At 43.8% G+C, this 20,822-nt stretch overlaps 2 protein-coding genes across 3 annotated transcripts in view; one reads left to right on the plus strand and one right to left on the minus strand.

The window, feature by feature from the left end:
* The first annotated feature begins 372 nt into the window (after positions 1 to 372).
* LOC143829425 (5-hydroxytryptamine receptor 5B-like) lies at positions 373 to 11,797 on the plus strand. Its single transcript, XM_077320285.1, has 2 exons — positions 373 to 1,207; positions 9,414 to 11,797. The coding sequence occupies exons 1-2, from the start codon at positions 497 to 499 to the stop codon at positions 9,744 to 9,746; spliced, it is 1,044 nt and encodes a 347-aa protein (XP_077176400.1). The 5' UTR covers positions 373 to 496; the 3' UTR covers positions 9,747 to 11,797.
* A 155-nt stretch (positions 11,798 to 11,952) lies between these two features.
* CCDC93 (CCC complex scaffolding subunit CCDC93) overlaps positions 11,953 to 20,822 on the minus strand; it is a 50,138-nt gene continuing 41,268 nt past the window's right edge. For both annotated transcript variants that reach the window (XM_077320283.1, XM_077320284.1), the window contains 7 exons: positions 19,897 to 19,968; positions 19,515 to 19,623; positions 15,550 to 15,632; positions 14,014 to 14,051; positions 13,713 to 13,797; positions 12,798 to 12,911; positions 11,953 to 12,296 (listed from right to left, as the gene is read on the minus strand). In XM_077320283.1, the coding sequence (XP_077176398.1) occupies positions 12,243 to 12,296; positions 12,798 to 12,911; positions 13,713 to 13,797; positions 14,014 to 14,051; positions 15,550 to 15,632; positions 19,515 to 19,623; positions 19,897 to 19,968 (555 nt within the window). In that variant the 3' untranslated portion in view covers positions 11,953 to 12,242. The remainder of the gene's footprint in view (positions 12,297 to 12,797; positions 12,912 to 13,712; positions 13,798 to 14,013; positions 14,052 to 15,549; positions 15,633 to 19,514; positions 19,624 to 19,896; positions 19,969 to 20,822) is intronic.

Below are 20,822 nucleotides of genomic sequence, written 5' to 3' on the forward strand. Positions count from 1 at the left end.
CGCCTTTATTTTTTCTTCTTCGGTGTGAAATCCAGTCGACGCAGTTTTCCTACCCGGGCATCTCTGTGCCCGCACAAGTTGCTTCTGCACCGGAGCACGGCCACACCAACACCGACCAGCGGGTCCAGTACTAGCCACAAGGAAACACTCAACTCCTGCAGCGCTTCGTCTCTTTCTCCGGCAGTGAGCGTTGAACAAACGGCAAGGCGGCGCGAAGAGGCGGACGGGAGCCCGCGCAGACACGCGGCAAGCGAACCAGGGCCGCCCCAAGGCGAGCGCACAAGCGCACGTGGCGACGGAGGGCGCGACTTCCCGAGGCCAGATCGGGCCGAGCAAAGTTTGGGGGCCGCTCGCGAGGCAGCGGTCTCCGTGGGCCCGCCCCGTGGAAGCGAGGCTCCCCCGCAAGTCATTGGCTGCCGCCGCCGCCCCCCGGGTTGGACGGCGGCGCGGCCAGAGCTTGAAGCGCGCGCGGGCTGGGGAAGCGCCTGGTCGCGCCATGCCTGTGAACGGCTCGTCCTCGGGCCCGGCGGCGGGCAACCGCACCTCCTCGTCGGGCGGCGAGCCCTTGTCTTTCTTCAGCCTGCTGGTGCTGAGCTTGCTGGCGCTGCTGACGGCGGCCACCTTCGTGTGGAACCTGCTGGTGCTGGCGACCATCCTGCGGGTGAAGGCTTTCCACCGGGTGCCCCACAACCTGGTGGCCTCCACGGCCGTGGCCGACGTGCTGGTGGCGGCGCTGGTGATGCCGCTGAGCCTGGCCAAGGAGCTGTCGGCCGGGCGGCGCTGGCGCCTGGGCCGCGAGCTGTGCCGCGTGTGGGTGGCCTGCGATGTGCTCTGCTGCACGGCCAGCATCTGGAGCGTCACCGCCATCGCCCTCGACCGCTACTGGTCCATCACGCGGCACCTGGAGTACACCCTCCGCACCCGCCGCCGCGCCTCCAACGTCATGATCGGCCTGGCCTGGGCGCTGTCGGCGCTCATCTCCCTGGCGCCGCTGCTGGGCTGGGGCGAGACCTACTACAGCGCCGAGCAGGAGCGCTGCCAGGTCAGCCAGGAGCCCTCCTACACCGTCTTCTCCACCTGCGGCGCCTTCTACCTGCCCCTCTGCGTCGTGCTCTTCGTCTACTGGAAGATCTACAAGGCGGCCAAGTTTCGCATCGGCGGCCGGAGCAGGAGGAACGCCGTCTTGCCCCTCCCGGAACTGGGCCAGGTAACCCGCGGGGTGGGTGCCAGGGGGAGGCTCCCCACTGAGTTGCGGCTCAGGGACTGGAGGCCCTGATCCACAAGGCCCCTCGGATGTGCAGGTGTGGTTGCTGGGAGGGCCAAATGAGGGAGCCCTCCAAGGTGAGGAACAGTTGGACAAAGTTTGATTGGAGCCAGGCTTAGCCCAGCAACTGCGGCTCTTAGACATGTGGTGTAATAATGCGGAGTGCTTGAAAAAAAATCTCTGCCTGGGACAGCCGCTGCCAGTCCGAGCAGACAATACTGACCTTGTTAGACCAATGGTCCAACTAGTGCTGGACAGCTTTAGGTCTTCACATGTAGGCTGTTTTCCCCAAATGCCCTTTATCCAGGGCTTCAGTTGAATCAAAGCCTAGACCAGAAATGTTTTCAATGTCCCAGAATAGAGTGATCCTCAGCATGCACACAGGACATTTTACTCTGTTGTCAGGTCCCCCAACTTGCTCCTGTGAAGTTTCCAGGCAGTGTTTTCTACAGACACCATTCCCGTTAGAAACGCAGAATGTTGAGGCACAGATAGCTGGGAGGAAGCCAGAGACACAGGGAATTGGACAGGCAGCATGACTTAATTTTGTAAAATAGAAGGTGTGGAACTGTTTGGAACTTGTACCTTTTGAATGCGGGAACCCTCACCTCTCATCCCAGAGCTGTGTTGGCTGAATGAAATGACTCCATGATGGGGTTTATTGATTCACATATTCTTGGTATGACTGAGATCCTAGGATTTGGTATCTTCTTTTAGAAATAAGCTGGAAAGAAAACAGGTCTGAATATCTGGAATAAAGACAGAACAATCAGCCAATATTTAGGGTAGCTGGATAGCTGCAGGGTGAAGGGAGGAGGCTTAAACAGAAAGACAGTAGAAATGCAGACACTAGAACGCTGGTGTGACAGGGTGAATGCAAAGCCCTCCTTCCCCTGAGCTTTTTGAGCTTTTATTTTTGGAAGCTACCCAAAATAAAGTAAAATATAATGATTTTCCAACTTTTTTTTTGTTTTGCCACAAAAAGTCAAGTACACCATGTTTTTTTCTCCTTTTGCTAATCTTATGGTAAGCTACTTTGAGATCTCTTGTCCATTTGATGGCCAAGAGTTCAGAATAAATAAACAGTACACATTTTGACTGTGTAGCCTATTATACCTTTCCCCCTTCTGCATTCTGTTTGCAGCCTGCTTGACCTTGGCCTGAATTGCTGTGTCAAATGCAGGTGTTTGTGTGAGCTGGTCTGGAAGACTGATCATTTTGATGTAAAGAAAAGAACCTTTCAGTTATATTGTAAGGTCCACAGCTGGACTGATTCACTAGCAGATATGTAAATCTTCTCATAAGAATATGGAACTGAGGAATAATGAGACAGTGGTGTACAGGAGTAATTTGATAAGTCACCAGAAACATAACAGCCTTGCTGGATCAGGACTGAGGCCATTTAATTCAGTCTCTTGTCTTCATCTGCGGCTATTAGATGCCCCCTGCAAGAAAACAAGCGGAGATTCAACCCCTTTGGTGTGTCGCCTCTTCTAAGTACTATGAAGATATCGTGGCTAATAGCTTCTGCTAGACTTACCTGTGCCACCCTTTCTTATAATGGCCACAGTCACAGTGATGAAGAGCGTCATCCCAAGGACACTTTTTTGGAAGTGAGCACCATTCACAGGCCTGAGTAGACCCACTTAGGAAGCTATGAGAAACTGTCAATGATAGTAATTGATCTGTTTCTTGTCATCTCAGTAAAGGATGCACATATTCCAATGGACCCGCTTTGCACAGAGGTGCATAACTTGTGAGTCTGTGTGGCAGATTACAGGTTTTTAAATCATTATTGCACATTCTGTGCATCTGCCTCATATCTCAGATTGACTTGTTTCTTATCACATTGTCATACACTTTTCTCAGCTTCCTGCTCTTGGTCCCTTACATTCCTGAAATTTCAGTCTTCAGAATGTCTTTGTGCCTCTCCTGCTGTTTGTTTTGACCTGCAGTAGACAAAGCAGAATGTGCTTCTCCATGCCTTCCTGACTCTGCCTACTTTGGATGGCTCCAAACAGGTCCCTTCAGCTGCATGCTGCAGCCATGGAGAAAACTGACCTTGTGACTTTTCCTCATCCTTACACCATTGGTCCATTCTAATGCCTGTATAATGCAGGAAATACTTTGTGTCTTGCAGGAGGGGTGTTATGCAGATTACGAAACCAGGCTTGCAAAAGGTAGTGTTCAGTTCTGTCTCCTGTACAAGAAATGCTTGGCTGTCCTCAAAGGAATGATAAACTCTAAAGCTGAAGTTGGGTGCTCACAACGCCTTGCAACTAGTTGGATTTCATTGAGAGAAGAAAGAATCAGAGACTGAATGCTGCTCCCTAGAGACCTTTTTATCAACGTAAGAGCCTTGCTGCATCAGAGCCAATTTATTCTCAATTCCTTTCTCAATAATCTAACATAGAGTGTGCCTTTTTCACTGCTGTAGCAGACTGGGTTGACACTTCCATGGAGTTATCTAGTACAACCCCCAAATATTTCCCCCTCCCAGTCTTGGCAAGTTCAGACGTCTATCCTCGAAGCTGGGATTCCCCACCCCCCAGACACTCACCTTGTGTATCACTTTACATTTACCAGCGTTGACCTTTATTTGCCACATCGTCACCTCCTCACACCATTTGTGGAGGTTGTCTTGGAGCTCTTCACAATCAGCCTTGGTTTTCACCATCTTGAATTTCTTTTTTTGTCATTTCCAAACTTGGCTATTACACTTGCCCTAGTTCCAGATTATATATGAAATTAAATCAAATAGTTCCAGCCCCAATACCGATCCTTGTGGCATCACAGTGCTTATTTCCCTCCATGGTGAGACATGCCTCCTGATTCCTCCTCTATGCTTCCTGTCATTTAATCAGTTTTTAATCTGTAAGTGCACCTGTCCTTTGACTGCTAAGTTTGCTCAGGAGTCTTTGATGAGGTACCTTGGCAAAAGCCTTTTGAAAGTACTAGTATATAGTGACTACTGAGTCACCATTGTCTACATGCTTGTTCACTTTCTCAGAGAACTTGTAAACGTGAATGACCTGTTGACATCTCACAGAGGTGCCTGTAAGATCAGAACTCAAGATTATGGCCTGAGAACCCTCCCATCTAGTCTTCTTAAACACTGTAATATCAAGTCTGATGATGAAGAGCTTTGGTGAGTTGGAAAGTTTGCACAGGGTTATCTCCTCATCTGCTTGGTTGAGTAAATGGTATTGCATGGATTTTGAACCCAGTGGGATATGCATGTTCAGCCTTTTGGTAACAACTACACCACACAGCCGTAAAAATTTTGTTCTAATAGTTCCATTTCTTCTTGTTTCACTAGCATAATTATTTTCAGGTTTAAAATTGTTTTATTGGTAAGAAAAGGGTGTGACAGTGTATGGATACAAATGCAAAAAAACTTCAGTAAAGTGCATCTAATACTAAGATACAGATATACTTGTTAGTTAAAAAGTTACTAAAGTTTTGTTATCAAATTAATATTTCTTAAATTAAAATTTCCCTAATTTTCACTGATGAAACTTTTACAAAACAATAGCCATTGCCTGTTTACAGAAGTTTACAGAAATGTGGTCATTATTTACAATGGAAACAAAAGATTCATAAGGCATCTGAGAATGTAGCAAGTTTTTCAGATAGGTGATAGAAGTGCATTTGATTTAAAAACTCTTCATAAAATATTACTCTGTAAAGAGAAAAAAAATGAAAAGAACAGTAGTTTACCAAAAGGTGAAATGCATAAAAGGGAATGAACTAATTAAAACAGGGACGGAATAATTTCATTGCTCATCAATGTAATGGTTGTGCCTTGGAACTGGCTATGTTGAGCTCTGTGCAGACTAGTCCTGAGTGAATTTTTTACCCTTTGTGAAAAATAGGTGGTAGTGTAAGGGCATCTGACAAAGGTGAGCTTTGACTCAGGAAAGCTCACGTAACAGCATAATTCTTACACTTTAGGATACCATGAGATTCTTTATTCTTTTGTGCCAGGCAGCTGCTGTTCTAGAGTTCAACTAAAAATAATTTAATAAACACTGCTAATATATACTCCTTGTTGCTGATAAGCTAAATAATTTTCAGTTTCCATTCAAATACACAATTATTGTGCTGTAATTTAATCTACTTTATTGGCATGGTCGATTCATCAAGGCAATTTGAATCATCAAGGAATAAAGACTGACAGATCATTGATTTAAATCAATATTTTCCATTACTTAGATTTTTGCTGATTGAATGCTAATTAGCATAACCTAATCTAGTAAATATCTAATCTAGCATGTACTATTGGTCACTATAGGAACATACAGCTTTTAAATCAAATAATGCCTCTATACAGCTTCAGAGGGCACATTGCAAGTTGATTCAGTATTTAATTTGACCATTTTCTATAATAGTAAAAACCTTTGACTATACATTGATTATTTTCAGAGAATTCATGACACCAGACCAGGTAGGCAGGTAGGTGTTTTCTAACTCTGGAAACACTAAGCAGAATCTCAGCATGGCAGAGCTGTCCCCCCAAGTCCCCTCTCTGCTGTTTTGTATTTTATAATTTACAGCCATGTCAGATTTTTGTAGTCAGGTGTTGCTTGAAATGAGCAGTCTTTCCAGGTTTTTTTTTTCTTTTGTCTTCTCTTCTCTTTTGTCTTACAATACCTGCAATACTCACACCATAAATTAAATAATCTCAGCATGAAGCAATAATAGTTATTGAGTAAATCAGGTATATAAAGTCACCCATTTGTGGGCAGCTGTGGTGGGGGCATGTCAGATCACGGTCCACACTATCAAGCCACAGTTGTACATAAGCTATTGCATTGTGTTGTATCTCTAAATGACAGCCTTCACCCATTTGCTTATTCCTTGGAGCATCACTTCTGTAGTACGAAGAGCCAATTCTGCTCCTTTCATTGATGTAACAGGTATTTCAATGAGGCCCGGGGGGCATCCATTTAGAAATATCTACTTCCACTGTAGAAGACTGTTGCTTTAGAATTGTCCAACATTATATGATATGACCTATACCCCATGGCATGTTTTATGGTTGTACCATTCATTGCAGTAATTCTGTTGTGGTTTCCAGTTTCTTCCCAAAATTCTGTAAGGTATCCAGGTACTACAACTTTGGGACTTCAGATTATATACTGTATACTTATGGGCAAAGATATTTTGCTTGAAGTTCTTTTCTAATGTTTTACTTGATCCATTAAGTAACCATGCAGGTGAAGGATGAGTGGATTCCATTCTGTTTGCAAACGAGACTGTGGCTTGCAGTCTTTTATTTGCTTCTGTATACTTTCTCTGCATACTTTTTGTTTGTACATTCAAAAGTCATGACTTCTGTCTTGTGAAGACAGCATGGATCATTGTGACGCATTATACTTGCCTTTTTGCTCACAATTAGACCCCCTGAGTCAGAAGAGGTTTCTCCTTAAGATCAAAAGAGCGGTTGCGTACACTTTGGATGTCTCATAAGATCCCATGCAATTCTGTGCAAGGTCACAAATTGTAAACGCAGTAGTTAGGAAAACCTGCAGCTAAAGCACTGGAAGGCAGATGCTCGAAGTCAAATTTATCTGCAGAAAGTTTCTGGCATATTATTTGTTGAGGAAAGAGGCTTGGACAAGGTCCTGGTAGAAAGAAAAGAAAAAGATGATGCCCTCCATTTCTTCTGGTAAAGAAAAGAACTCAAAAGGGAAACCCACATGGAATTTTAGCACCTTGGCCAGGCGAGGCTGGCAGTCCCCTGGGCTGTCTAGCCACAGTGATCAATGCAACAGTCACCTCTAGGCTGAATTTTTGTAACTCGTTCTATCCAGGCCTACCCTTGTCCTTGATCTGAAAACTCCTGCTGGTGCAGAATGCAGCTGCTAGGGTCCTCACCTTGGAAGGCCCATATCCAGCCGGCGCTGAGGCCTGGCATTATTTGCCAGTTCTGGCTCGGATCAGATTTAAGGTTTTGGTGTTAACCTTTAAGGCCATTCACAGCTTGGACTCTGCCTATCTGAGGATCCACTTGTCTCCTTATACTCTCCTCCCACAGTGCACTTTGCTCTGCTGGTGCTAATCTACTGGAGGTCCCTGGTCCCAAAGAAGCCCTCCTGGCCTAGATCCGGCCCGGGCCTTTTTGGTCCTGACCCAAACCTGGTGGAATGAATTCCCAAGGGAGCTGAGCACCGTAACAGAGCTGTCAGAGTTTCGCAGGGCCTGCAAAACAGAGCTCTTCCACCAGATCTTTGATTGAGTTCAGAGCCATGAACACCGGGGGACCCTCCTCAGGCTATGCAGTAACACTCAGCATACCCCAACCCTGGGAGATGGATGGTTGCAGGGATGGGGGAGGGATTATACCGCCAATCTTATTTTATCCTTTTTAAAACTATGTTTTGTTGTTTTATTATGGGAAGGGATTTTATGGGGTTTTTATATTGTACCCTGCCACGAGTCTTCAGAGAAGACAGTGGGCTAAAAATCAATCAAGACCGCTAGTAGGGCGTTAAATCTCCTCAAACCACAGGGAGGTCATGGGTTGAGACCAAACACTCTAAAAAGGCAGGTAGCAGTCCTCACGGTAACCCTGGGACACAGGGGACTGAGTAATATTTCTACCAGTAAATGTCAGGTTTTTGAAAGAAACACTAATTCTCATCTTATATGTGGAACTGGTGCTGTACTGTAAATTGAGCACTGTACCTTCTATCTTAAGAGCCTCTTGTGGCACAGGGTGGTAAGGCAGCAGAAATGCTGTCTGAAGCTGTCTGCCCATGAGGCTGGGAGTTCAATCCCAGCAGCCGGCTCAAGGTTGACTCAGCCTTCCATCCTTCCGAGGTCAGTAAAATGAGTACCCAGCTTGCTGGGGGGTAAACGGTAATGACTGGGGAAGGCACTGGCAAACCACCCCGTATTGAGTCTGCCATGAAAATGCTAGAGGGCGTCACCCCAAGGGTCAGACATGACCCGGTGCTTGCACAGGGGATACCTTTACCTTCTATCTTGGCAGTTCCATCCCAATCTTCCTTTTACACTGCTCCCGAGGCTCTGGTGACAGGGGAAGTGAACTGACAGATGAGGGCTGAGGAGCCATTGTAGTGGTAACTGGCTATGGATCTATATCCGGCTCCCAGAAACCGCCTCCTCTTGCAATGTCTTCTCAGAGACTGCCTCCTTCTGCAGTGCAGGGTTTGGATCTGCTCTGCCAATTGCCTCTTCCTCAGAGGAGTCCTCTGAACCACATTGCTGGAGCTGGCTAGTCTATGACATGCAACATGGCTGCACCTCTAGACTGATACAAATGTGGGGTAAGGTATAATCACCCCATAGAGCTTGAAATTTTCATATCCTCTTCTAAATGAAGATTATTAAAGTAACTGAAGTAGCTACTTGCATTTGAGTTCACTGCCATATATTTTTTTTAAATTCTATAAACATAGTATGTTGTATCACTTAATTATCTCACTGTAATCTAGGGAAGCTGCATTGATTCTCTGTGTTGGGGAAAACAAACTTTGGTCAGGGGGATAGTATTTCTGAGTCAGGATATGAAACAGTTTTTTATCTCTAACTTTTTGCCCAGTTCAATCACTATCTATAATGAAAATCACATTATTGTCTGTAGAAACCCGTTTCCGTGTACTTAAATGTGTTACAGACTGCAAGGAGAAAATATTCTGCAAATTTTGCCTTGTTGCTGATCTGAGCTCTATACCAACTGCTATTCTTGAATGTTCTTCAGCAGAAAAGGATACCATTAAGGGAGTGTACATGAAAAGCCCTCTTGCGGAATCAGACAGGAAGCTATTTTATACTGAATCGGACCCTTGGTCCATCTAAGTCCATATTGTCTGTGACTGGCTGTGGCTCTCAGGCAAAGGTGTTTCACATTACCTCCTACCTGATCTTTTAAACTGGAGATGTTGGGAACACTGCTTTTGGATCCGTCTAGGTGTATGGGTGGTGCATTAGTATAATCTGAAATATTTGTAGTACGCAAGATTGGCCATGGCAATTCCCCCATCTTTATTTATATAACTTCCCATCTCTCCCAGGCAAGTCTTTACAGGTTCAAGTCAGGAATTTGAGTTCATCCACAGAATTTCAGTTGTCTTAAAAAAACCCTTAAACAGTAAAAATTCCTTTTTGCTTTTGTGTTGAGGTGAAAGAAGCTTCTCATCAGCCCCAGATGGTGTTTACAGCTCGTCACGCGACTGTCACTTTCCAGACAGATGGAGAAACATGGAGGGAACAGAAAGAGAAGAAAGCAGCTATGATGGTTGGCATTTTAATTGGCGTGTTTGTACTTTGTTGGATTCCCTTCTTTGTCACGGAACTAATAAGCCCCCTCTGTTCTTGCACCATTGCACCTGTCTGGAAAAGCATCTTTCTCTGGCTTGGCTACTCAAATTCTTTCTTCAATCCTCTCATATATACAGCTTTTAACAAAAATTACAACAATGCATTCAAGAACCTTTTTGTGAAACCCAGATAAAGCACTGTCAGAAAGGAGAATGCTCACATTTTGTATTATACCATCCTGATTTAGCTCACACATTTTGCATCGAGTGAAATGCACAAGAGAATATGGCCCATGTGCTGGAATTAAGCAATAATAAAGACCACTACAGAGGCAGCACAGAGATGCAGCTCATTAGAATCTTCCACTGTCAAACAGAGGCAGCGATCTGGACCATGGCCTCTATCTCCAGCATTTGTAAAAGAATAAATTTTGGGTCCGGTGGCACCTGTAAGACCAACAGTTTTATTCAAGTTGTAAGAGCCTCTTGTGGCGCAGAGTGGTAAGGCAGCAGACATGCAGCCTGAAAGCTCTGCCCATGAGGCTGGGAGTTTGATCCCAGCAGCCGGCTCAATGTTGACTCAGCCTTCCATCCTTCCAAGGTCAGTAAAATGAGTACCCAGCTTGCTGGGGGGGGGGGGGTAAACGGTCATGACTGGGGAAGGCACTGGCAAGGCCACCCTGTATTGAGTCTGCCATGAAAATGCTGGAGGGCGTCACCCCAAGGGTCAGACATGACCCAGTGCTTGCACAGGGGATACCTTTACCTTTAAGTTTTCATGTGCATAGCACACTTCATCAGACAGTGAAATCATATGAAAGCTTATAACTTGAATAAAACTGTGTGGGTCTTAAAGGTGCCACTGGACTCAATATTTATTCTGCTGCTTCAGACCAACAGGCGACCTACCGGAAAGTATTATGTAAGGCTGAAAAAAATCTGTCACATGTAAAAGCCTTTGCAGTGTTATATACATGTTAGCAAAGGGAGGACTATATTAGCAGTTTTGCCATTAATTTGCTAGGATGCTGCTATCATGAGTAGGAGTTTTGTTTTCAGTACATCAGAAATACTGTAGAACACCAAACATTCTAAGGTAAGTAAGAGTGTCATATACAAATAAAAAACAATTTTAAAATAAAACCAGAGTTCTTGCTTCATGCTGGCAGGTTATTGTTTAGATAAAAGTTTTCCTCAGGATTTTTGAAGAGTATGGGTTTGAAGGTGCTGAGCGATAGAAAATATCTGGCTTGGAACAGTCTGATGAACTTATGATTCGACCAGTACAATGTTCAAGATCGCTTGTTCCCCGTTTATAATAAGGAAGTTCTAACATGTGTTCACTTTACAAATGAAATCAGTATCTGGATAAATGGGTTTAATAAACACGTTCAGCTATATTTGCACTAAATATAAATGAGAATAATTCCGCACTTTAAAAAAAGCAGTGATTATATCTTAGAAGTTACAGTGAACACTCTTGCCCACGGATCCACCTTTTCTAAAATCCACTGATATTCAGTCATTTGACTCTGTACACAACTTGCACAAGGTCCAGTGAAAAAAACTTGGGTGACTTATTCTTTTTTAAAGTGTTTGTAAACCATGGCATAAACGTCTTTCTGTGGCATTGTAAATAGAGGCTGTGGTTTAGAGGTAACTTTAAACTGTTACTGGGTTTGCTCACAGATTCCGGGTGCAGAGATGGACAGAAAAATTCAGATTTAGCCACAGAAGGTAAACAGTTGCTTGGCATCTATCTGAAAGGACCACACCTATAATGGCACTTAGCTCCTTCCCACTATGCTGACCTGAAAAAGCTCCTCTTAATGTGCTGTAATGTGCATGGCTGAAGTGTGCAGCAGGGATACCTTTCCTCCTGGAAGGCACTGTTTTATTTGGCATTAGAGTGGAATATGACCATTTTCTTTCTTTAACAGTGAAATAGTGGATAAAAGCTGATTATTGCTGTTTATACACAGTATAGCTGCTATCATGATTTCTTCACTGCTTATTTCAGTTGTGAAGGCAGATGGATTTCGCCAAGGTATTTGCATTCCCTAAATTATTGCAGACATATAGAGGGCAAGAACTTTTTTCCAGGCTCATGCTCACAGATGAGTTATTTCCAAAATGAATAGAGAAATAATTTACATTCAGAAGAAATACCTGATTATGCAGTTTGTGCTGCAGTAGTTTCTATGCAGATATAGGCTCCTGCCCTATAATACTACTGGGAATTCGTCAAACCACCATTCCTGTTTTAATCACAGCTAGCCACCAGCTTCAGATTTTTATCAGCAGTGCATTTTATATTATCTAAACATGCTTAGCTTGTTATGAAATAGAGGGAAAAATGTTCTTCATCAAGGTAACATTAGTCACATAAATTCAGTACTCTTGTTTACTGCTTGTCTGTTTATTCTTCCTTGGTTAAAACAGTATACAATTTTGTAATGCATGTAGATTTTTCTTGAAATGCTGACTAGTGCAAAGATAGATCAAAATAAGAAAGAATGCCATTCTTAAGTCTTTGTAATCTTTCTGCATAAGAAACAAACAAGGCAATATTCCCTTTTGCTCTATTGTATTACATCTTTACAGGTTAATTGTATAATTTTAGCCACCATTGGTCAAAAAGACAAAACATGCAGCATACAGATCACATAAATGTCACTGGCAGGAGTTCTTCAAGACATGTTGACTTTCAATTTGGACAAAAGCATTTCATTTCTGCGGCATTCCTGCGGATACAAACAGATGGGGAGTTTTCATCATTAAACAAAGAGACATCTAGGGTAAACAGTATGAGAACAATCAGCTGCTTCTCTCCCCACAAATTGTTTGAGAATGTCATAACTAGAAAATAAAACAAAAGCAAACGGCCGATAGACTGTTTAGATTGCCCAGTTCACTGGGGCATATGCTGCAAAACAAGTGGAATTAGATCTCACCTTAAAAATAAAGTGAATATCTGAAAAGGAGCCCTATCTATTTTTTCTTCAACTTCAATTACAACAGTTCAGTCTGTTGCAATTCAACAACACACAACAATTTAAAGTCCTCCCAAACCATGTTATTGTGCATGGCAAATCACTAGTAATTCAACCCTGTAAAGTACATCAATATTATCATCCACATACTGCAAATGGGGACTGAAAATGAGTCAGGATAGCCTAAAACTCACCAAGACTGTGGTTGAGTTGAACTAACATCCTAACATACTACTCTAGTTAACCTTTTACCTCTTTAAATTCTTTCACTGTTTTGAAGTAAAGTCTTTGTTTCTCTAGCAGCTCCAGGTATTCATCATTTAACTGGTCTCGTCTCATTTTGTTTTCTTGTTTCTTCTTCTCCATCTGTTAATAATGATGGTAAAGGACTTAAGGTACCATGTAGTGTAGGACATCTAAACAAGGTCTTCTGGACACTAAGTAGCATCTTTTGAAAAATTGCCACAGATAGAAGAAATATGGAAGTACCAGCTTCTGCTGTGTTAAGGGGATGAGGCTCAGTTGTGTGTAAAGCTAGCTTGTTCTTCGAATATAAGCACTCCTGCCCCAATTTTTCTTTTGGCCAGGATATGCCAGGACAACTTATTTTCAAATGGAACATACACTTTAATATAGCAGGCTCAAGAGACAGCAAGAACAGATTTGTAGGAGTCTTAACAGACACTTCAAGGTAGCAAGTGGCTCTCACATTTCTTTGTTTGTAATGTGCTGTCAACTGAAGCAGCAATTAATTATAGCTCAAGATTTACTTTAAGCAAGAGGCAAATTTGTGTTTGGATACAATACTCTGGGCAGAGCAGAAACAAGCATCCCTCAATAGGGTCGCTGCCATGTTTGCTGTTAATGTCTGGGAAGACCTTGTGGAGAATCCAAACGACACTGCCAACCCACCACACCCCAGAGTTTATTGTGCACTCATGTGTTTCCAAATTATTTTTGATTATTTAAATTGTTTTTGTTTGTTACATCATTGCAGTCAGCCTGTCAAATTGCACTACTGGAATTCTTAAGGCTATTGTCCCTTTAAATATTGCTACAAGAGATGCAATGGAAAAATATACCTGTTGTTCAGTTAATTTGCACTGCCTAACTAGTACCAAAGTTTCCAAAAAATACCAAGATTCTGCAGAGGGAAAATAATCTGACCTTCATTCGATTCTGCTTAATTCCTTCTACAATCTGTTCCATCTGCCGCAAAAACTGCTCCCGAGCACTGGAAGATGCCATGGCTCTGAAAAATAAATGGGCAGCAACTGGACAGGCTAGGTAATGTTGCACTCTCTATGCTATAGGCTGCATGGATGAATTTCAAAATGTATCCTGCAAAGAAGGCTGGACCTTCCAACGGCATTTTACCTTCACAGAGGACATGAAGCGGTTACATAGTGCTACAGACAAATCAGTACTTAAGAATTTTTTTTCTTGAAGGAAAAGGAGGACTACTTACTGTTGGAAATTGTCATGAATTGAATTCAGCAAGTTAACCTGGTGAAGACAAAATGATGGCAAAGCGTTCATGTCAGAAGTTTCCTTAAAATCTAGGGAATGCAAGATTGTATACATTTCTCATCACTAGACTGTTTTGCACTTGACAACTGGCCACTGAATGTGAAAAGTTCTGTGTGTGAAACCATACTGGGTTATGGGAAACTTGGTCTTGTGATGTCAGATCTCTTGACAGCTTGTTCACACATGAATATTCTCTCTTGCTGGTGCTTTCAGTTACCATCCGACCATTATGTGTCTGTAAGAGATGCACTCCCTAACACCACCTGCATATTCACAGCATTGTGCAAAATGGGCGGGCAAGTATTTTGGCACCATTCACATAAGAAGTCAAGACATTCGGAACATCCTTTTGAAACCGACTCAGAGAAGTACTGTGTAGCTCTACTTGTGAAGCACTGGCTAAATTTATAAATAAATGATTTGCATCCTATTCAATTATGTACCCGTTAAATTCTTTTTCCTTTGCCATAGAATGCATGTGTATGTTTGGATCATTATAATTATTAAGAGGTGTTCTCTCATTTAGTGCAGTGCCTTGGAACAAATCAAGGTAACGGCAATAAAAATTCCAAATTAATGGGAGTGCTCCTTATATGTAGCCTTGCCATTTGCACACTTCAGGTGGGAAATCCCCTGCTGGTCCTGTCCCTCCCATTTGCACATGTGCCCAAGTTGGCAGGAGAAATGACACAGCATGACACGCTGACATAACATCTGGATTTTTGCCTGGACACAATGTCAATGCATCAGGTGACATCATGTACAACCCGCGCCCTGCCCCCAAAGCTCATGCACCACCACTTAATTCTGTAAGGACGAATTCACAGGGCTTTCATAACTTCTCAACAAAAGGAAAAAAACCATGCATATGCAAGAGGACTACAATTACAAAAATAATTGTTCTCTCACCAAATAACATGCTCATGTTTATAGCTGGCATTGTTCTCATCCCATGTAGCAAGAGGGATACATAATTACACCCACAAAAACTCACGTATGGAGAGAAACTATGGTCTCCAAGCTAAATTGTCACCTGACTAATCTATGGCACATGAGAGTTTTGTTCTTCAAAGACCTTGCAAGCATGTGAGGTAGCTGCAGAGTCCCAGGAACTTTAGTGCAGGGGTAGTCAACCTGTGGTCCTCCAGATGTCCATGGACTTCAAATCCCATGAGCCCCTGCCAGCAAATGCATTGTAGTCCATGATGAATTGTAGTCCATGAACATCTGGAGGACCACAGGTTGACTACCCCTGCTCTAGTGGGTTCACTGCTGCTGACACCAACATTAACATCCTTCACCTGCATGTTATAGCCACAAGAGCTAAAGCCAATGTTTAAAAAAAACATGCTACAAAGCTAGTACTAAAAGAAAAAGCACATATTCTCAAATTACAAAACAAGAAAACAAGATGTCATAAAGCAAGTTACGTGAGAACGATGCACATTTTGGCCAGACAAAACCTGCAGCTTACCTCTTTTTCTAAATACACCTTCTTGTCATCCAGTGTGTTATACAGAGTAAAGAACTGCTTGGTTTCTTTGTGGGTTGCAGATACTGCAAACAAAAAGTCTTAATAAAACTACAAGAGAACAAATCATGATAAAGAGGACCAAATGAGCTTTGAACATGATTAATACAAACCTCTCTAACTACACTTAGTTGAATAAAGTGGGTTTTTTCAGGATGTCTAGCTAAAATTAAAATATTGGGAGATCTAGCGATGGATCTCGCTGTAAGTAAAATCTAGCTAGGGTGAAGGGTTAAGCCCCAGGCTCTACTGCCACTCTGCCACTCAAATTTACAGCCATGCATTATATGTTCTTTTAATGCAAATTGTGTGAGTTTTAAGGGTGCCTTTGGATCCCTAATTAGGGCAGAATCAGCACGATTCTATTGAGTCCAAATTGAGTCCATATGAATGTATGAGCACGGAATGTATCCCACTGGTCCATTTTGCTCAACAGTATCAATTCCAGCAGGTCTCCAGGATATCAGGAAGAAAAGGTCTTCCCCAGCTCCAGCACACACAAGCACCTTCAAACTGAAGACGTCCAGGAAATGAATTTAGGAAATTTGGCTTGCAAAACATGTTCTGCCAGAGAGCAGCAGCCCCAAACACACTCCAAGTACTCTCGGCTAACCTACAAGAGCCGGGCAATATATCTTTAATGCAAGACCAACATGCTGTGAATTGTGGTTCACATAATTTTACTGGAAATGACAGAATCTCTGCTTGTAAAGCAAAAGTGGTTATTCTAAGTGATTTGCAATGGTCGTTTAGCTTAGATCAAACAGACAAAAAAGTAAAGCTCTCCTAAATCATCTGTTCATTACATTAAACGCTGCTGAGGTGGTAAGACAATGACAGTCACTCTATCTAAGGAAGATAATGCAGTTCTTGACACACAACCCTCTTTATAGCCATTAAGAATACTCAGCAGTCTAAACAGTAGAGCATGATCTATTTGCTTTGGCTGCTAATAAAGCATCTCCGTGTAATTCTGTGAACACAAAAATGGCATGGTTTTATTTCCAAATCCAAAACATGTTTACCTTATATGTTTAACACTTTTGATCCTCTTAATATTTGGGCAACAGCCTCTTGGGCAGAGACTGTCTGGGGCCTGTCTGTACTGTGCTTCCAGCCCTGGGAGACAATCAGACGGCCCCCTCAGACCTACTCCTCAAAAACCCAGTGACGCCAGTGGCCACTGGACTTCGCCAGGAACAGAGATGAGTGTGAGGGGGTTGCCTGGCATGGCCCGCCCACGCCTGCGGAGAAGGAGCCCACCAACTGGGTGGCTGGGGCTTGCCCGAAGGGAACGCATGGCGGCTGCCGCTGCTGCTGCTGTGTTATAGAAGAGTACAGCGCGGACTGTGCTGGCTGGCCTGCTCTACCGGGATGAGGAGAAGAGCCAGCACCCAGCTGCCCCAGGAGGGATGAGCAGGAGCACGGCGTCTCCCGGGATCGGCTCGCGCCCGCCTCCCTACCACTTCACTCATTACTTCTCACTGTGTGGCCTAGACACTCACAGCAGCCTGGAGCCCAATGAGCTCCCAGGAGAGCAAGCTGAGATGAAGGCGGGAAGGCAGGCAGACCAGTCTTGCACCGCCCACCCGCCTTCCCTGGTTGCTCTTTCCCCCTCCCCCCAGCAACACCTCCTGCCATTTGGACCTGCTTCCTAGTGCTTGGCCTTAGAGCACCTGGCATGTGCTTTGCCCCCCTTATATAGCCCTGCCCCTTGCACTACCTCTGTGCCTGCCTAGTTGCTCACAGCGGTGGGAGGCCGTCGCTGGTTCTGGCCCCTTTGGACTTGGCCTGGCTGCTAAGCCTGCACAGCCAATCGGCAAGGTTCCCTGGTCATGACGCAGATCTGCACCTTTATGCTTGGTGCTTTGCTGCTCCCTCCCTGCCCCAGCTGTGGCTCCAGCCCCAGTGAACAGACCGGTTGCTGCTGAAGGGAAGGAAGGAAAACTCCCCCTTTACTTTGCTGCTTTCCACTCCCCTTTTTGCTAAAGTTGCTACATGCCCAGTGGGCCTCCCCGTTTCAGTGGACCATGCAGGGACGAATAACAAGCCTTGCCATGCTTTCTCTTTCCTTTTGCCATCGGAGGGGAGGGAAGGGGGCTGCTGTGGCCCACTGAAGCCTCAGAGGCTTTGGCGGCCTGCCCCAGACTTCTACCAACCGGGGGGGGGGAGGGCACTAGCTCCTTGCCACCCCCTCCCTCCCTTCCTATTTTTCCATTTCCTCCCTCCCTTCTTCCCTTCCTCCCTCCTTTCCCCCTTCCCTGACTACCTTCCTTCACTCCTTTTCAACGGGCTTTCATTCTAGAATCATAGAATCATAGAGTTGGAAGGGGCCATACAGGCCATCTAGTCCAACCCCCTGCTCAACGCAGGATCAGCCCAAAGCATCCTAAAGCATCCAAGAAAAGTGTGTATCGAACCTTTGCTTGAAGACTGCCAGTGAGGGGGAGCTCACCACCTCCTTAGGCAGCCTATTCCACTGCTGAACTACTCTGACTATGACAAACTTTTTCCTGATATCTAGCCTATATCGTTGTACTTGAAGTTTAAACCCATTACTGCGTGTCCTCTCCTCTGCAGCCAGCAGAAACAGCATCCTGCCCTCCTCCAAGTGACAACCTTTCAAATACTTAAAGAGGGCTATCATGTCCCCTCTCAACCTCCTTTTCTCCAGGCTGAACATTCCCAAGTCCCTCAACCTATCTTCATAGGGCTTGGTCCCTTGGCCCCAGATCATCTTCGTCGCTCTCCTCTGTACCCTTTCAATTTTATCGACGTCCTTCTTGAAGTGAGGCCTCGAGAACTGCACACAGTACTCCAGGTGTGGTCTGACCAGTGCCGTATACAATGGGACTATGACATCTTGTGATTTTGATATGATGCCTCTGTTGATACAGCCCAAAATGGCATTCGCCTTTTTTACCGCTGCATCACACTGCCTGCTCATGTTTAGTTTACAATCCACAAGTACCCCAAGGTCTCGTTCACACACAGTGCTACCTAGAAGCGTATCCCCCATCCAGTAGGCATGCTTTTCATTTTTCTGACCCAGATGCAGAACTTTACACTTATCTTTATTAAATTGCATCTTGTTCTCATTTGCCCATTTTTCCATTGTGTTCAGATCTCGTTGAACTCTGTCTCTATCTTCCGGAGTATTTGCCAGTCCTCCCAATTTGGTGTCATCTGCAAACTTGATGAGTAGTCCCTCCACCCCCTCATCCAGATCATTAACAAATATGTTAAAAAGTACCGGGCCGAGCACCGAGCCCTGAGATACCCCGGTACTCACCTCCCTCCAGTCTGATGAAACACCCTTGACAACAACTCTTTGAGTGCGGTTCTCTAACCAATTCCCTATCCACCTAACTATCTGAAAATCCAGATTCTAGTTAGTAATAAAATCCCACCAATTATAGCAACAGTAATGAAAGCAATTTGTTCAAAAAATGTTGCCACTACATAATTGCCCCCCCCCAAATACACCCCTCTAGGATCTGAATGAGAACTTGGGTTCTGTCCAACAGTGCAATGGGGGAGCCATGAGAGCTGCAACAGAAGGCTATATGGAAAATGAAAATGGACAGAAATCAGTACAGCATAATAGTATAATCTTGAAGAGTTATACACACCCATCTGTGGGAGACGATATATTGAGGAGGGTGCAGCACTGTTCATGGTGACACTAGAAGAGGTCTAAGAGAGGCAAGCATCAAATCTCCAGCCTCAGGAGACTTTTTAAAGGCTTTCTGAAAATCCTTACAAGTAGGGGCACATGATGCGAATGTCAAAAACCCATCAATACAACAATATTAGCAAGGCTCTGGTTATGCTCTGTGGGTTTATAGCACAATCACTCATTTCCACTGCTTAGCTGTGAGGAATATACTTCTGTTTGATATACATACCCTGACCGTAAAGTTCAATAAATCTCTTCTGGTACTGGGTTAATTCAGCTCTGCTGGGTACCTCATCAATTTTGCGTTGTAAAATGGCAATTTCTCTATTTCGCCGGGCCTGAGGGAAGTTTTAAAAAAGAAAACTAGATTTCTTTTAACAGACTGACATTCAGGAGCAACCTGACAGTAGACTCAAAACCTCTTCCCTCCCCTCCCACACAAGCGTTCAGCTCTCTATTGCAGAAGGTAACATTTTCATATGATTACCTGGAGAATGGCATTTACGCTCCAAATAGTTCATCACAAACACTGGCACATCAGAAATCCAACTGACAGAGCAGGTCTACTTTTACAACACATATTTCCAATGAGTTATGTTTGGAAAACTTACCAGAAGAAGTCGAATCTTCTGTAGTTTCTCTCTCTCCATTTTGTATTGCTGGTCTATAATTTTAGTAGGTTCCTAACAGGTGAAAGAAAAACAATTCTTAATGTATTTTAAGCAAAAAACAATTATCATGATAATGAGAAATCAAATTTTGATTAATGCATACACGAGATTTAGTACCTAGCTCTGGGTATTTGACTACAGCTAATTAAGTTAAAACAATATAACAAAATGTCATACAATGAAACACGTCAAAGTTAATAAGTGAAGCCAACAAAGATCCATATGTTAGAGCACGGGAAAACATCACAGTATTTGCTTGGTGCTTATAAAAGGATAATATAAGTGCCAGGAAAATTTTAGTGGAGTGGGGGTTCCATAACCAAGGAAAAATTATAAGACCCCCCCTCTCTGTGGTACTAGTTCCTGCCTACAGGATGCCTACAGGATATGGAAGACTGCATCAGTAGATTATTTTGACAGAAGGGCAAGCTCATACTGGGAGTAAGCTATGTCTAGGATACCTTGGTTCCAAGCCATCTAGGGCTTTAGTGTTCAGTAGTATGAAATACATGTACAAACACATAAATTACAAAAACTACATCCTGTGTGATTCAGTGCTTGCCTCCCTAAAATAAGTAGGACCATCCACCAGAAAAGAAAGGTTCTCACCCATGACCCCAGGTATTTTACAAGCAAATGTACTGTAAACAAGACATCATCTATTCAGAATGGATGTGGCATGTGGGTAGTTTGTACCTGTGCCAATATCCAAATGGTCCTTATGTGAGAAGCAGCCCTTAATGCACACACAGAATACAATTAAGTTAGTGGGACACTCTGAAATGGAACAAGGGGTGAATGCATGTTTTAAAATTCCAATTAATAAGGGGAGAAAGATTTTACAATCTTGCTTAATCCAAATGCTC

Source organism: Paroedura picta, chromosome 2 (genome assembly GCF_049243985.1).
Source record: "Paroedura picta isolate Pp20150507F chromosome 2, Ppicta_v3.0, whole genome shotgun sequence".
Classification (NCBI taxonomy): Eukaryota; Metazoa; Chordata; class Lepidosauria; order Squamata; family Gekkonidae; genus Paroedura; species Paroedura picta.

Coding starts and splice junctions, on each gene's coding strand:
- LOC143829425 (XM_077320285.1), top strand. CDS start 497: ATGCCTGTGAACGGCTCGTCCTCGGGCCCGGCGGCGGGCAACCGCACC. Junction 1,208..9,413: donor CCCTCCCGGAACTGGGCCAG/GTAACCCGCGGG, acceptor TTTTGTGTTGAG/GTGAAAGAAGCTTCTCATCA.